Genomic DNA, 15,108 nt, shown 5'->3' with positions numbered 1-15,108 from the left:
ACTCCAAGCAGGATTCGAACCGGCCACCTTCAATTATACCTTTCATAATAATTAGTGGGGTGGGAGATTGCAGCCTTCACGTGGTCCGCCCTGTTTCGACAAATGGAATCAACCTGGCGTGCACACTCAAATAAGATCAAATAGAAGAAGTTGTCCTACAACTTTAGGCTGTGCACGCCATACACAAGAAGAAGGAAGATAATAATTAGTTGAAAATGGTTGAAGTGTCAGAACAGTGAAGGAATAGGACAGGAAACTCAGGTTAGGATTGTTCTTGCTGTGGGTGATAAACTTTAGCACAGTTCATTTGAACAAAATGGCCTGTGTTGCAATTTATATTCACTTTAAGGTGAAGCTGACAGCACAGACAGACAAACTCAATTGAGTTTATAAAGGGTGATAGAAACCAAGAGGACTATTGAATTCAACATATCACAGCTATTTTATATAACAATTGAAGATTCTGAAAACTCAAATGCACAATTAAAGGATGGAAAAGTGATTAAAATCTCACACTGAGCACAGTTTATTTAGGGGGTGGGCAGGGGGGTGGAAAAAATGACCATCTTGTGAAGTGAGATGTTGCAATATTTTTCCCTGAATAAAAATCTCTCATTCAAATTATTTAAAAAATGAGCACTGACAGGTAATTATCTTGTCTTTTTGCAAGCATATCAATGTCAAAGAAAACATGCATCTACGATCAGTACTGTATTTTATAGAGACACTGTACCTGCAGTGGGCTGTTGTACCGATTTAAATTAATCTGGGTGTGTGTTACTTGTGCTGTACATTGCGTTATGAATGAGGCTGTTGTTTCGTTTGCAGTCACAGTCCATTTCCAAGGAAAGAAGTGAAAAGAGAGCTCAGTTTTCTAGGTAAAAGAATGTCCTGGTGGATGATAATTTGTCTGAAAGTTGTACTTCAGTGTTGCTTCTGTGTGGCAGGCTTGACCTTCAGAAAATAAATCCCCTTCATACACAAAAAAACCTGTCACAGTGGAGTTTATTTCAGCATGTCTCTTGCTCTTGCACTGCTCAGCTTATAAAGACCTCTTTCTTGTCAGCGTCTTCTCATGCTGCAGAACTTTCCACTGTTTCAGCACCACAGGGTATATCTTCTGCACTGGCTGATGTAGGTGAGGTAGAGAGAGGTATTGATGTCTAGGACCCTTGGGTCCTGTACACCGGTATTGTATGTCAGCAGGACAAAGGGTTGGCGCCAACAGTCTTGCTGTATGCGCCAGTAACTAGAATTAATTACAAACCAATCGAATCCGTTGCAGCCAATTGGTAAACTAATTGGTAATTTTAGCTGTATGTCTATACTTTGTTATCTGCCTGTCTATATCGGTGTTTTCAGAGCCACTTTTGTTCTCTTGCTGTCCGCTTTGACAAAATGGCCATCATCAGCAAGGAGAAAGATGCGCTCCAATGAGTACAGGGAGCCACTCCAACTGCTTGTCTTGTTTGTATTCCCTTGTTCACCAAGCCAGCTTTAGGTTACGGGTGCTTGGAGCTGATTAGAACAGATAGTGCTGAGCAGAATAAAACACTGCAAGCCGTAAGATAGTTGATCAGCACTCCTTTTCTCTACATGTGAAAGAATGCTGCGGAAAAAGGTAGATAGGGATTTATTCTGGAGTATTTGGGTGTGGGAGGGGTGAATATATTCCTGACGTGACCCTGATTTCAGACTGAAATCTTAGCCTTGCCTCTCAATATTATTTAAGGATGTGAACATCAAAGAACGGAACCGGTGTGCTGGAAGCTTATGAATACTATTCCTCAGAACTTTTTAATGCAGAACCCTAATTTATAAAATTGGTGTGCTTGGAACACAAAGTAATTGGGATGAAGTATATAAAAGTATGAAGTCGTATACGAACGTCTAAATTACACTATGGTGTGAAATCTCAGCTCAGTGATGGTACTTAGAAAGGTGGTAAATCAGAAGGTTGTTGGGCGTTAGTCATATTCTAGGACTGCAGCTCATATAATCGTGTTTTACGAAGAGAGTGCTAATTTGAAGAATCTTTTTCAGAGATTAAACGGAGGTTAAATCTACTTGTGAAGTAAACAAATCAATGGCATTTTACTTGAGGAAGATTAAGGAGTTCTTTTAATGTCATGGAGTGCACATAGCCCTCAGCCATCACATCCAGGGAACTATATTGTGTTATTGCTATTTGTGGGACTTCGGTGCATTGTATTTCCTGGCAAAACAAATATCAAATTAAACCATTCTCTATAATGTTAGAGATGTATTTTTGAAAGTCATACATAAAAGCAATTACTTCATTCAGTTCACCGCTGCCAGTGACACAGCTAGTAGAGCCACTGCAACACAGTGCCAGATGCCTGGGTTTAAGTTGTGCAGTTTGTACATTCCCTGTGAGACCATGTGTGTTTCCCTGGGTGCTCCAGTTTCCTTCCACACCTCAAAGCCATGCAGGTCGAAAGGCTAATTGACCATTGTAAATGTCATAAAGTCATGTGATAGGAGTAGAATTAGGCCATTCGGCCCATCAAGTCTACTCTGCCATTCAATCATGGCTGATCTATCTCTCCCTCCTAGCCCCATTTTCCTGCCTTCTCCCCATAACCTCTGCCACATGTACTAACCAAGAATCTATCTATCTCTGCCTTAAAAATATCCACTGACTTGGCCTCTACAGCTTTCTGTGGCAAAGAATTCCACAGATTCACCACCCTCTGATGAAAAAAAATTATCCTCATCTCCTTCCTAAAAAAAGTCCTTTAATTCTGAGGCTCTGACCTCTGGTCCCAGACTCTCCCACTGGTGGAAACATCCTCTCCACATCCACTCTATCCAAGCCTTTCACTATTCTGTATCTTTCAATGAGGTCGCCCCTCATTCTTCTAAACTCCAACAAGTACAGGCCCAGTGCTGACAAACACTCATCATAGGTTAACTGTGCAGCTGGAATCTGGGTGATAAGAATGTGAGGAGAATTAAACAACATTGGGGGATTATTTATAGATGTAAAGATGTGTGGTTGATGGTCGGCACGGAATCAGTGGGCTGTGGTGTTCTCTGATTTTTCTGTACATCATGCAATTAGGTTATTTTGTTATAGACCACCTGCATTCAGTCCACTGGAGTGACTCATGAGCTTCTGATCACCTGCCTCTTTAATTTCCCATTCCACTCCCATTCTGTGGCCACAACATGGCTTTAATTAATCTTGAGTGACAGCAGCATATCTTCCATCTGGGCAAATTGCAACCGTCAAAACCCAATATTGAATTCTTACTCTTTAGGTAAGCCACTCTATTTGGATCAGAACTGGGTATTTCTGCAAGTCATCCTTCTGTGATTTTGAATTTGTTCCTCACAGCCCTGCTACTGCCAACACAACGGAGACAAAGAAGCATAATGTGCTTCAGACTACCATTTTAACACATGTTGGCCTTGCCCTACCCCCCTTGTTCTGCCACATCATTGCTCTACCTTTTTACTCCTCAAAAAATAATTTATTTTACTCTTTCCCACTTCTGACAAAGGGTATGAAATGTGAAACAGTAACTCTGTTTCTCTTTCCACAAATGCTACCTGACCTGTTAAGTGTTTCAGCAATTTCTGTTTTAAATGCTCTGTTGAAGATGTATGCGATAGGCTTTTGCGTTGCAATGTATTATCCAATCTGAACCATAATGTTATATAGTGTAATTTCTCTTCTGCATTGACTATAATGGGTTAGGTTCAATTCTCCAATATAAAGAATAGTATACCCATTAATTTTAATGTACGTCTTCTCCAAGGTATAGATATTAATTGGAAGTGTGCATTTTATATTGATAATTGCAATAACTTGGGAGCATGCTTTTACAATTTTATTGTGAAGTAAGATTGCTGAGATTTATTACTTGTTTTTATTAAGAGTTCATTGATGAATTTCCTGTTGTTTTAGTAGTGAGCAGTGTTTTTATGTGCATTTCAAAATGGCCATCAAAGTTATATTGTCACAGACATTTTTTAATATCGCTAAAATAAAAATGATTGGAAATATTGAGCATATATGTCAGTCTGTGAGGATGGCAGGCTAGTAAACATTTTGGAGTTGGCATATCCTAAGCACTGTCTATGTGCGTACAAATTGCATAAAGAGAACGCACAATTGCATGCACAACAGCACACGTAATTCTGCCGTACTTATGTGGTTAAGTGGAAACAAAGAACTGCAGATGCTGGTTAATACAAAAAAGGGACACAAAGCGTGGGAGTAAGTCCCACTTAGGAAACCTGAACGGAAACCTCTGGAGACTTTGCGCCCCACCCAAGGTTTCCGTGCGGTTCCCGGAGGTTGCAGGTGGTTGCCGGAGGTTGCAGGTAGTGGAAGCAGGTAGGGAGACTGACAAAAACCTCCGGGAACCGCACGGAAACCTTGGGTGGGGCGCAAAGTCTCCAGAGGTTTCTGTTCAGGTTTCCTAAGTGGGACAGGGTTACTCAGCAGGTCAGGCAGCATCTCTGGAAAACATGGATAGATGACATTTCGGGTTGAGACCCTTCTTCAGACTGATGTGGTACATGGTAAGCCATAGGAGCTTAAATGGCAGGTGATAATCTTGTAATGTTTCTTTTGATGTTACTGCATCGTCTTTAGGACAGGAAACACTGGTGGCTGCTGATACTTCGATGTTACTATTGAAGTATCCCTTATTGATTTCAGCAGCTTATTGACAGAAGTCCCGGAGCAAGTTAGTCATGCACAGGTTCCAGATATTAAAGAGGAGCCTATATGGAAAAAGGAAAGGAGTTGAAAAATGTGACTGAAGTATCTCTTCAGAAACATTGAGCATTATGGATAAGATTGTGAATAGCAAAAATAAGTTTGTAATTATTTTGGAATCATTTTAATCCAACTTCAGAGCATAATAAGATTATAATGCTGTGTTTAGATTTTCACCAAGCCATTTGATTTTTAGGTGGTTTATGAGCAGCGGTTATCATGCTGCTCAAATGACTTTATTGAATTATTTTCAAACAATTCAGGAAAACATGCTACTAAAACTATAACACAGCTTCATTTAGTTTAGAGATACAGAGGGGAATCGGACCCTTTGGCCCACTGGGTCCGCGCCGACCAGCGATACGCGCCCATTAACACTATCCTACACTCGGGACAATTTTACTATTATACCAAGCCAATTAACCTACAAACCTGTACGTCTTTGGAGTGTGGGAGGAAACCAAAGATCTCAGAGAAAACTCACGGGGTCAGCTATGCTGTAACTACCGAAAGATGAACACTCAAATTCCTTCAGCTAGCAGCAAGATTTGAACTCTTCAGTTGTAGTCTTTTAAGAATTTGCTTTGTTGTTTGAGAGGATAGCATCAATGATCCATTATGAGAGTATTTTTGGCTGTCATTCAGCCTGTTGAACCTGACTTTAAGCTGACAGTTGTCATGTTTATCGGCAGCTTCAAATTTGTTTTCATAGTTGTGCCAGTTTTAAACAAATCCTGCGGAGGAAATCCAGATGGCCGCCACTGGGAGCATCAATCACTGATTGTAATTATAAGAAAACAGGTTGGAGTCAAAAGTAAACATACAGTAGTGGTCAGATTCTCAGCTCTGCAAAAAATAAAGATCTGATGTTGTTACTGGGATGGTTATCATAGCACCAAAATTCAACTGGGAAAGTTGCACTTAAAATATTTTCTTTCCAAACGTTTCCAACCTGCTTCCTGTGTGTTTTCAATTCGGTTTCAAATTGTTGTCACCTCTGGTGATGAGGCGTAATAGTACCACTTCATCGTTCTGTTACAAGCCTCAAAAACTACCTCTGGGCGAATCATGTTTAGGTTGCTTACTCTTTAAAGGGACAAACTTCGCACAATCAGTTAACTCTCTTCGCAAAATGTTGCATCCACTAACATTTAACAATTGTTTACAGTGAGGTTAGAATGTTATATTTTGGGCAACATTTATCCAATGGTTGTTTTGTGATAGATTTCCTAAAATAATACCTTCAATTCCATTTGGCCATTGTTGCTTGGCCACTTGTATGTGTTGTGAATTCTTGACAAATTATGAAAAACTCTTCAAAAAATCAGTGTGAAGAAGTGTCCCGAACCGAAACGTCATCTATCCGTATCACTAGCATCATTGGAGAAGGTGCTGAATGTTGTGCTAGACTGCATAGTGTATAGTTAGCATTGTTTGGAGAAGTTGGGCCAAATGTGTTTTCTGATCAATTGTTCAGATTTCTCGGGTCTAGGTATTAAAACTCGAATTTAATCAAAATTGTCATCCCCAAAGTACAGATGAATTTTGGCATGAACTCTGCATGTCTGAGTAAAATATAAGTAAGTCAACCTCATATGACTGAAAACAGCATACGTTCAAAGAAGGGTCTGAGGAAGGGTCTCGACCCAAAATGTCACCTATTCCTTCGCTCCATAGATGCTGCCTCACCCGCTGAGTTTCTCCAGTATTTTTATCTAACTTCGATTTTTCCAGCATCTGCAGTTCCTTCTTAAACGTTCAAAGTAAAGCTATTTTGTCGAGGGGTGAGGGCTGCTGCCTTTCTTCTGGAGTGTTTTAGTGGTTTAATGACTTGATTCTGAATGAATTGAACTCATTGAATATTTGGCTTTTACTGGTAAAACTGCAACTTTTTAGTGTCCGGGTAAAAGGATGTGCTCCCTCGATGTATATTGGCACAGTTTATCTTTTGTGGGAGACCAGGGACAGACAAGACAGGAAACTTTACTGAACTGTAAATGTAATCAATTTCTTTTTCAGGAGGTCCTGATGATGCTGGATAACTATGTGCGTGACTTCAAGGCATTGATAGATTGGCTTCAGTTGCAGGAGAAGTTGGAGAAGACAGATGCACAGAACAGGTACAACTCCACATTGGACATTAGATATCTCAAAGATCTTGATTAAAGATTGAAATAACTGCAATCTGTCGAATTGACACCCAGTCTTAAATATTACTTTTAGAAGAATAACCAGTGCAAATACCCTTGGAATGGAGGCATTGTAAATAAATTATATAAAGGCCATACATCACAACTATGTAAATTAGTTTTGAAACCCCCAAGAATGGGCAGATTGAAAAGTACCCCGCACCCATCATAATCTTTTGGTAGTAGTATAAATGTAACAGGATAACTTAAGATCACTTACAGTTACATATTAAAGAACAAACAGTATTTTTTTTATACCTTCAGACTTTGCTTACAGGTTCTGAAAATTCTAATGTAGAAGGAAACCATTAGATCCCAATTATCTGTAATATTCCCAGTATCCAGCTATTAGTCTCCAGATTTGCAGTTCCTGCACATCATTTTAAGATTATTTTGGAAAGAATGTGATTACAACTTTTCTTAGGCCACCTTCATTTTCCTAGTCCTCCTTGTACACTTTCTCAATGTTAAACTACATCCAGTTATTACTCCAATTGTAATGTTTTGAGAAATATTTTTTTTTTAATTTTTAGATCCAGATTATTAGTTTCATTAGAAATTAGCAGCTTTATTGTTTCTAGTTTTCACTTGTGTTAAGTTTAAGTACAGAGAAGATTTGGCAGTATTAGGGAGAACTTGTGTTTTTTGTATAATAAATTTGAAAAACAAATTTGAAGTAAAAAAATTAAATAATGGTTACACACTTCTTCGTACACAGCAGTGTCTGGACTTTAAACAGCTATAGCGAGACATTTGTCGATGTTGTACATGTCACGTCACTCATTCCTTCTCTCCAGAGATGCTGCCTGTCCCGCTGAGTTACTCCAGCATTTTGTGTCTACCTTCGATTTAAACCAGCATCTCCAGTTCTTTCCTACACATCAGTAATGTTTTTGGCAGATTTAGTTTATTGGTGATATCTGAGGATACAATATATTTATGTGATGGCCAGGAGTTGTCATCGTATGTAATTGCTTGTATTAATATGTTTCCATGATAGATTTATGAAAATAAATTCTACCATTCAATTCAGCAAGTTTGTCTTGGTACTTTAGTTCCAGGTGGTCCTTTTCCTAACATACATTATCTTCGCTTCGCATTCTTCAGTTTCTTTCTTATTTATCCATGACCTACTATCCATGAATAGATCCACGAGCTATTCTGTTCTCCGCGACTGTTTCAGGAAAGCATGTTCCATATTCCAATTCTTTACTGAGTAGATAATTCTCAAAATACATAATCATCTTTATTAGTGACTAAGGCCACCATGCTGTTGCGTTCCCTCATTTTTTGATTCCCTACATAGAAACACAATTTCTGGAATTATCTTATTGAAACCCCTTATAATTTTAAAGAGTTTTAACCAATTTCAGCTTTTTGTTTGTTAAGGGCCTGTCCCAGTTAGGCGACTCTTTAGGAATTCACCTACGATATCTGGCGACAATCTACGACAGCAAAAATTGTCGCCACTGTCGCCAAATTTTTTCAACATTTTGAAAAAAAAATTGGTAGTCGCCTAAAAAATCGCCTAAGTGGGACAGGCCCTTTAATAGATTAAAAAAGCCCACACATAATGGTTGTTGTTTCCACCCATTGATAACATCTCATTTTTGGTATTTTCTTTATGAATTTTTATTGTTCCTTCTGTACCTTGATGTTCATATTGCACATGGAGCCCATAAATGTAACCAGGTATCATGTGCATATTATAGCTGTTTGGCTTTAAGTTCTGGCTTTTATTGTGCCTCTTGCAGACCCACGTCTCTAGCTTGGGAAGTGAGGAAAATGTCACCAGGACGACACGTTATGCCAAGTCCACCTGCAGACAGGATTTGCACCACGTCGAATGCTCGAAGAAGTTTAAATTTCGGGGCTCCCAATACCTTGTAAGAAATATTTCTACCTTGGCGTTTGTTTCTTGCAGGTTGATAGTGGAAAACATTATGCATCCTTTCCATGAAATGCAAGCCAGTCCTACTTCTAGATCCAGTGATTTGAGATCAGTTTGCTGGATCTTTTCCCGGGTTTCATTTGTACAGTACGCTACAGTTCTGTAAATGTTACAGGTAAACTAACTGCCCACAGCTGTGTAATGCGTTTGTATTACTATGAAATCACAGAATAATTCAGATATAATATACCTGTATTACTTTTTAAATGTAATATGTGTCATGGACAAATGTAGTAGTCAACTTGTGTATAATATAATAGAACATAGAACAATACAGAACAGGAACAGGTCCTTTGACCCACAATGTCTTGGCCGAACATAATGCTAAGACCATCACTTATCTACCTTGTAGATAATTTGTAAACCTCCATTCTATGTATATCCATAACTTGTATCCCTCCATATGCCTAGCCAAAAGTATTTTAAATGCCACTAATATATCTGCTTCAAAGATCAGCCCCCACAGCCTATTCCTGGCACTCGACTCCCTCTGAGTAAAAAAAAAAAACTTGCCCCGCACTTCTCCTTTTAAACTTTGCACCTTTCATCTTAAACCTTTCACCCTTTGAGTCTGACTGTCTACCCCATCTATGCCTCTCAGAATTTTATATACTTCTATCAGTTTCCCTACAACCTCCGGTGGTTCTGGAGAAAGTAATCCAAATTGCCCAGAAACTAATCTTTGTTGAAGTGAATCCATGTATGTACATAAATGCAGAACATGCAGTGCCTAATATGTTAGCAGTTTTCTTTGTTGCCATTTTATTAAATTAATCTAAAGTGAGATTACTACATGTAGTTTGATCCTCCTCTAATGTCACTTACATGCGACTCCTTTTAATTTATTAAACACATTGCCATTGAAGGATGTTCACGACTTATTGTGGTTGAAGACTGCTGAAGAGTTGGTTCAATACATCGGCTATTTTGTAATGGGATTACCTCAGGAAATGGCTATTGATTATCAAAGTGGGCTGTAAATGTTGACTGGTATTGACATGCAGATTTACATGAAATTCATACAACAGTTCAACTTTGCAACCAGCATCACAGAACAACTGAGATAAATATAAAGCTATTTTAATTTGTTTGCACCTTGCCTTACTGGGTTCATTATTAATAAACGGCATTGGAGACTGAAACTAAAATTACGTTGGATATATGACAAAAGTATCCATTTTATCAATTTAGAAGGGATCCGACCTGAAACGCCACCTATTAATGTTCTCCAGAGATGCTGCCTGACTGGCTGAGTTACTCCAGCACTTTGTGTCTTTTTTTTTTTTAACACATTGCAAACTTGGTACAAGGCAGAGTTAGTGGTGACACATTGGCATATGTTTTTAATGGCGGGGCATAGATACAGAGAGGAGTTCAGTGTTTGCCAGCTAAAGATAAGGACAGGAGGTAATGCTGCTGTTGCTTTCAAATGACTTTGATTCACTCATGATCTTGGGCCTCTCTGTATAAAGTCTAAATGTCCCTCCTGTAAATGTGTGGGTTTTCATCAGATGCTTTGATTTCCTCCCTCATCCCAAAGTCAGACTGGTGGGTTAATTGGTTAATTAGGAAGAGTTAACCATAGAAAAAAGTGAACATTTATCATGTTAGTTGTGGTACACCTGTAAATTTTGAGGAGCATTGTAAATTAGACAGTTGGTCTTTAGAGCTACGTTAGGAATCCCAGTCTCGACATCCTTTTTATCTCCAGTGAATAATTTGTTATGGTGAATGTTTCTCCTCATGGTTTTCATCCAAGTCTATACATTTTCTATTCAGGGCAGCTCCTCCAGCCTTGGTAGTAGCTCGTCTAGCTTCAACAGGTGTCAGTTGGGCCGACAAAGTAAAAGCTAATGGAGCAACTATGACTGCAGCACCAAAGCACGATCAGAAGTCTTCACAGCGGATTAGATTGCATCCAAATGGTGAGTTATATTGTTATCATAACATTTAAAAATCAGAAAATGCAAAAATCATCGAAGTTCCTGATGTGTATACGCGCTCAGTCACACCATCAGGGATTGGGTAGGTCTGAAGAAGGGTCTCGACTCAAAAAGTCACCCATTCCTTCTCTCCGGTGATGCTGCCTGTCCCGCTGAGTTACTCCAACATTTTGTGTCTATATTGGGTAGGGAAATGTATTTTCTTTTGGACCCGAAACGTTGCCTATTTCCTTTGGGTTTCGTCCCGAAACGTTGCCTATTTCCTTCGCTCCATAGATGCTGCGGCACCCGCTGAGTTTCTCCAGCTTTTTTGTGTACCTTCGATTTTCCAGCATCTGCAGTTCCTTCTTAAACCTATATTTAATAATAGGTACTTCAAAAAATACTCTTTCAAAGCTGCACATTTCAACTAGATGTTTCCTATTTTCTCACTGGATATGATTCCATACGCGAAGTGGCCATGGTATAATAACATTACTCTTTTGTGGATTCCACTGATGACACAGATTCATAATCTTTACACAACATTGCCACCCTTTCTGCAAGTGCTCCAACACATGTCATGGAAGAGGAATCTGCTGTTGAGGGACTGGGGAATATCCCCACTTTCATCAATTATTTCAGTAAAAGCGAAATAGTCTAGAAATAGCGATGTGAAGATTGCTTTATCTAGAGTCTGCTATGCGCAAAGGTAACCAAGTAAGCACTCGGCAGCCTCAGGCGACACTGCAGGGTCTGTCTGGGATTGAATCTCCCTGAAATCTCCTTGGCATCGTTTAACCCCGTGACTCTTGTTTACATCATATATTCAATCATCATATTGATACAAGAAGAGTTATTTACATTCCGACTTCCTTTGCTTAGTTTATAAGGCTTATGTAAATGAAGGTTGTGCTGGGAATGCAAGTTTTATTAAGACATGTCCTGGTATTTTTTGAAGAAGTGAAGAAAATTAACATTGTGATGGGAGCATTGCTCATTGCTGTGCAAGAGGGATCCCGAACAACAGGATGTGATAGACTTGGAGCATACACAAATAAAAACATTTCTTCCATCGAACGTGTCCAAAGACAGGCAGCTCGATTTGTTACTAACACCTATGAGAGAGAGAAGTAAGTGTCACCAAACTTCTGAATTCTCTGGGGTGGAACCCTCTCCAAGACAGACGTGAAGCTCACCGTTTGACCTGTTTTTACAAAATGTTAAATGGTCAGCTCGACATAGACTACAAGACCTACACCAAACCCAAACCAATTAGGAGCAGACGAGGGCATTCGACCCAATTTGTGATCCCAGCTACAAAGACAGATGTGTATAGCAATTCGTTCTTCCCACGCACAATTAAAGTATGGAATAATCTCCACCCAACTATAGTTACCCAACCAGATGCAACTAAATTTAAAGTAGCTCTTTCTTCCCAATAACCCTTTCTGGCTTAAGCCCTCCCTTCACCACCTCCAGTTTAAATTCCATTTGGAATATTTTGGAGGACCAAGAAACCAAGAACCAAGAGCAAAATTGGTTGAACAATTCCAGCACTGGAAAGAGTGCAGATGACATTCACCAGGATGTTATCTGCAATAGAGGGCTTTACTTACAGAGAGGGATTGGATAGGCTGGGATTGTTCTCACTGGAGCGCAGGAGGCTGAGGGATGGTTAGATAGTCACAGGGAAGGGAAGTCTAAAAAGATGATGGGTATATGGAACAAGCTGCCACAGGAGCTACAGAAGCTGATATAATTACAATATTAAAAAAAAAAACATTTGAGGTGTCTGGATAGGAAACTAATACAGGCCAAATGCAGGGAAACGAGATTAGTGTAAATAGTCAGCAGGGATGAGTTGAGCCAAGGACATATTTGCATGCTGTACATTTTTGAAGCATTGTTGTGGAATATATCGCCATCAGTACAGATATGATGGAGCTGGATGAACAGCGGGGATGGAACGTGGTGCTCTGTGGGAGCAGGATGGGAGGTGGTGCAGTCAAAATAGCTGCGGATTGATAGGATTGTACGGTAAGCTATTGATAGGATTGTAACCCATGTCTACCTTTGCCTCTTCATAACCTCCTGGGTACTAACCTAAGATAGGTTAAGATCAAGATCAAGATGCATTTATTTGTCACATGTACCAATTGGTACAGTGAAATATGTGGTCGCCATACAAATAATAAAGAGCACAGAACACGATAGGCTTTAACACAGACATCCCCACACAGCGGGATCAAAGTTTCCCACTGTGAGAGATGGCTCCAAAATTCAGTCATCCTCCTCTGTTGTCCTCCCGTCCTCCTGTAAATAAGGTTAAATAGACATTATTTACATTACTAAACCTGGGTGACGGTTCGGGTCGGGTCTGAAGAAGGGTCTTGACCCGAAACGTCACCCATTCCTTCTCTCCAGAGATGCTGCCTGTCCCGCTGAGTTACTCCAGCATTTTGTGACTTTCTTAGGTTTAAACCGGCATATGCAGTTCCTTCCTCCACACAGAGTGCTAAACCTAATCTGTTCATCATTATCTGCTCTTGCCACTTTCTCCTCCCACCTTGTCTTCTACCCACCAGCCTCCATGGTCAAAGGATCATCCTCTCTGATTTCTGTCAATGTCATGGTCCCTTCCCAGACATGCCTATCTTGCCCTTCGCACTCTGCAATTTGAAGGGGCCATTCCATCCGGAATAAATAGCAGCACCCTCTCCACCTCTCGTGTGACTGTAGGGGTGCATTACCAATGCTTTTACCTCTTCATCATTGTCCAGGGACCCATTCTTTCTCTCCAGCTGAAGCAACCAGAATTTTTTTTTGTCAAAAATAAATGTGGCACCTTTTCCATTTTAGTATATTTTTATTTGATGCTCATGATGTGCTCTCCTCTACTTTGAAGAAGAACACTCCCACTTAGTTTCCAAGCATTGATCTTGTCTTCCGAGTACTGGCCATTCCCTGAATCATCCATTTTTTGAATTCATGTTTCTAGTATCTGGCATTTTGCTTCTACTCATTTTATCAAATTGTTCCAGCACTTTTTTTTAAACACTTTTTTATGTCAGTTATTTGCTTCATCTGCAAACATCATTGCAATTAACGAGCTATGATCATCCCCCATCAACTGCAGCCAACACCATTCAGTCACTCATAGTCTCCAGACATTCCCTTTGTACAGTGCAACGTAAAACATGCCAGGTGTTTAACTGTAAACACAAGAAACTGCAGATGCAAAAAGACGCAAAGTGCTGGAGTAACTCAGTAGGTCAGGTAGCATCTCTGGAGAAAATGGATGGACAATGTTTTGGGTCAGGTCCTATTTAACTCTCAGTTCTTCAAAAGGTCATTGGTTTGAAACATTTAACTCGTTCTTTCTCTGCTGACTGACCTAAAGAGTATTTCCAGTATTTTGTTGATGTGTCACTAGTCATTGATGTACAGCTGATTATGATAGATAGGTTTTTCCAATGTCGATTTGATTGGGAATATCTTGACATGAAGCATTGATGTTTTGGCACCTTAGACTTCCTTCTGGCTCCACAGGAAGTTGTGTAAATGTTTCCCCGTGGCAGTTCAAATTGCTTATTTTCTACCAAGTTGCATATTAAGATGTATGCCATAAACAACGTTTCCATCCACCTTTCACCCAGCCCATATTCCAAAACGTCCCATCTAGTGTGTGTCTGGTTACCTGGTGTTTAATTGATCATATCCAGTCTTGGAGACCTTGCCTTGCAAAAAATAAACACATTTCTGGACATAACTATCTGTATTTTTAGCTCTTTATATCTTTACCTCAAAACTCTAACTCCTGTGTGTACAATGATTTGAGTTGATTCACCCAATATTATCAAGTGTTGGTGGATGCAGATCTTCCAGTTTGCAGAATCCGTCATTAAAAAGCCATAGTGTTGATAGTGTAAAGATGTTTAACGCAGAAATGAGCTTCCTTCACAGATTGGGCTGGTCTCCATCTGTTTCTAGAGCTTGGTGAAATCTGACATGTTCACAAACATCTGCTGCACGACAATGGTTATGCACAGTTTCTCTATGACTACGCTATAAGTATAAGATGAAGCTGGGAACGTTATATGCTTACCATAACAGAGGGGCTGATATTTGATAGCAGTGATCAGGTTTGTGGAAGATGGTGAAAACTGATACTCTTTTGTTTAACATCATTGATAGATGATGCAGCCACAGTAACAGCACAATCTCTCTCGTAGGTGACATCCGTATGATGTATGTCATTTTGTATATTGACCAGTTAACTTATTTATTTTT

General features: G+C 39.6%; 1 protein-coding gene across 2 annotated transcripts in view; it reads left to right on the top strand.

Moving 5' to 3' along the window:
* The window catches only part of scaper (S-phase cyclin A associated protein in the ER), a 228,012-nt gene that overhangs the window by 42,209 nt on the left and 170,695 nt on the right, over window positions 1-15,108 (top strand). For both annotated transcript variants that reach the window (XM_033015029.1, XM_033015028.1), the window contains exons 5-7: window positions 6,773-6,873; window positions 8,697-8,828; window positions 10,673-10,818. In XM_033015029.1, the coding sequence (XP_032870920.1) occupies window positions 6,773-6,873; window positions 8,697-8,828; window positions 10,673-10,818 (379 nt within the window). The remainder of the gene's footprint in view (window positions 1-6,772; window positions 6,874-8,696; window positions 8,829-10,672; window positions 10,819-15,108) is intronic.

Source organism: Amblyraja radiata, chromosome X (genome assembly GCF_010909765.2).
Source record: "Amblyraja radiata isolate CabotCenter1 chromosome X, sAmbRad1.1.pri, whole genome shotgun sequence".
NCBI lineage: Eukaryota > Metazoa > Chordata > Chondrichthyes > Rajiformes > Rajidae > Amblyraja > Amblyraja radiata.
This window is presented reverse-complemented; position numbering and strand designations above follow the sequence as displayed.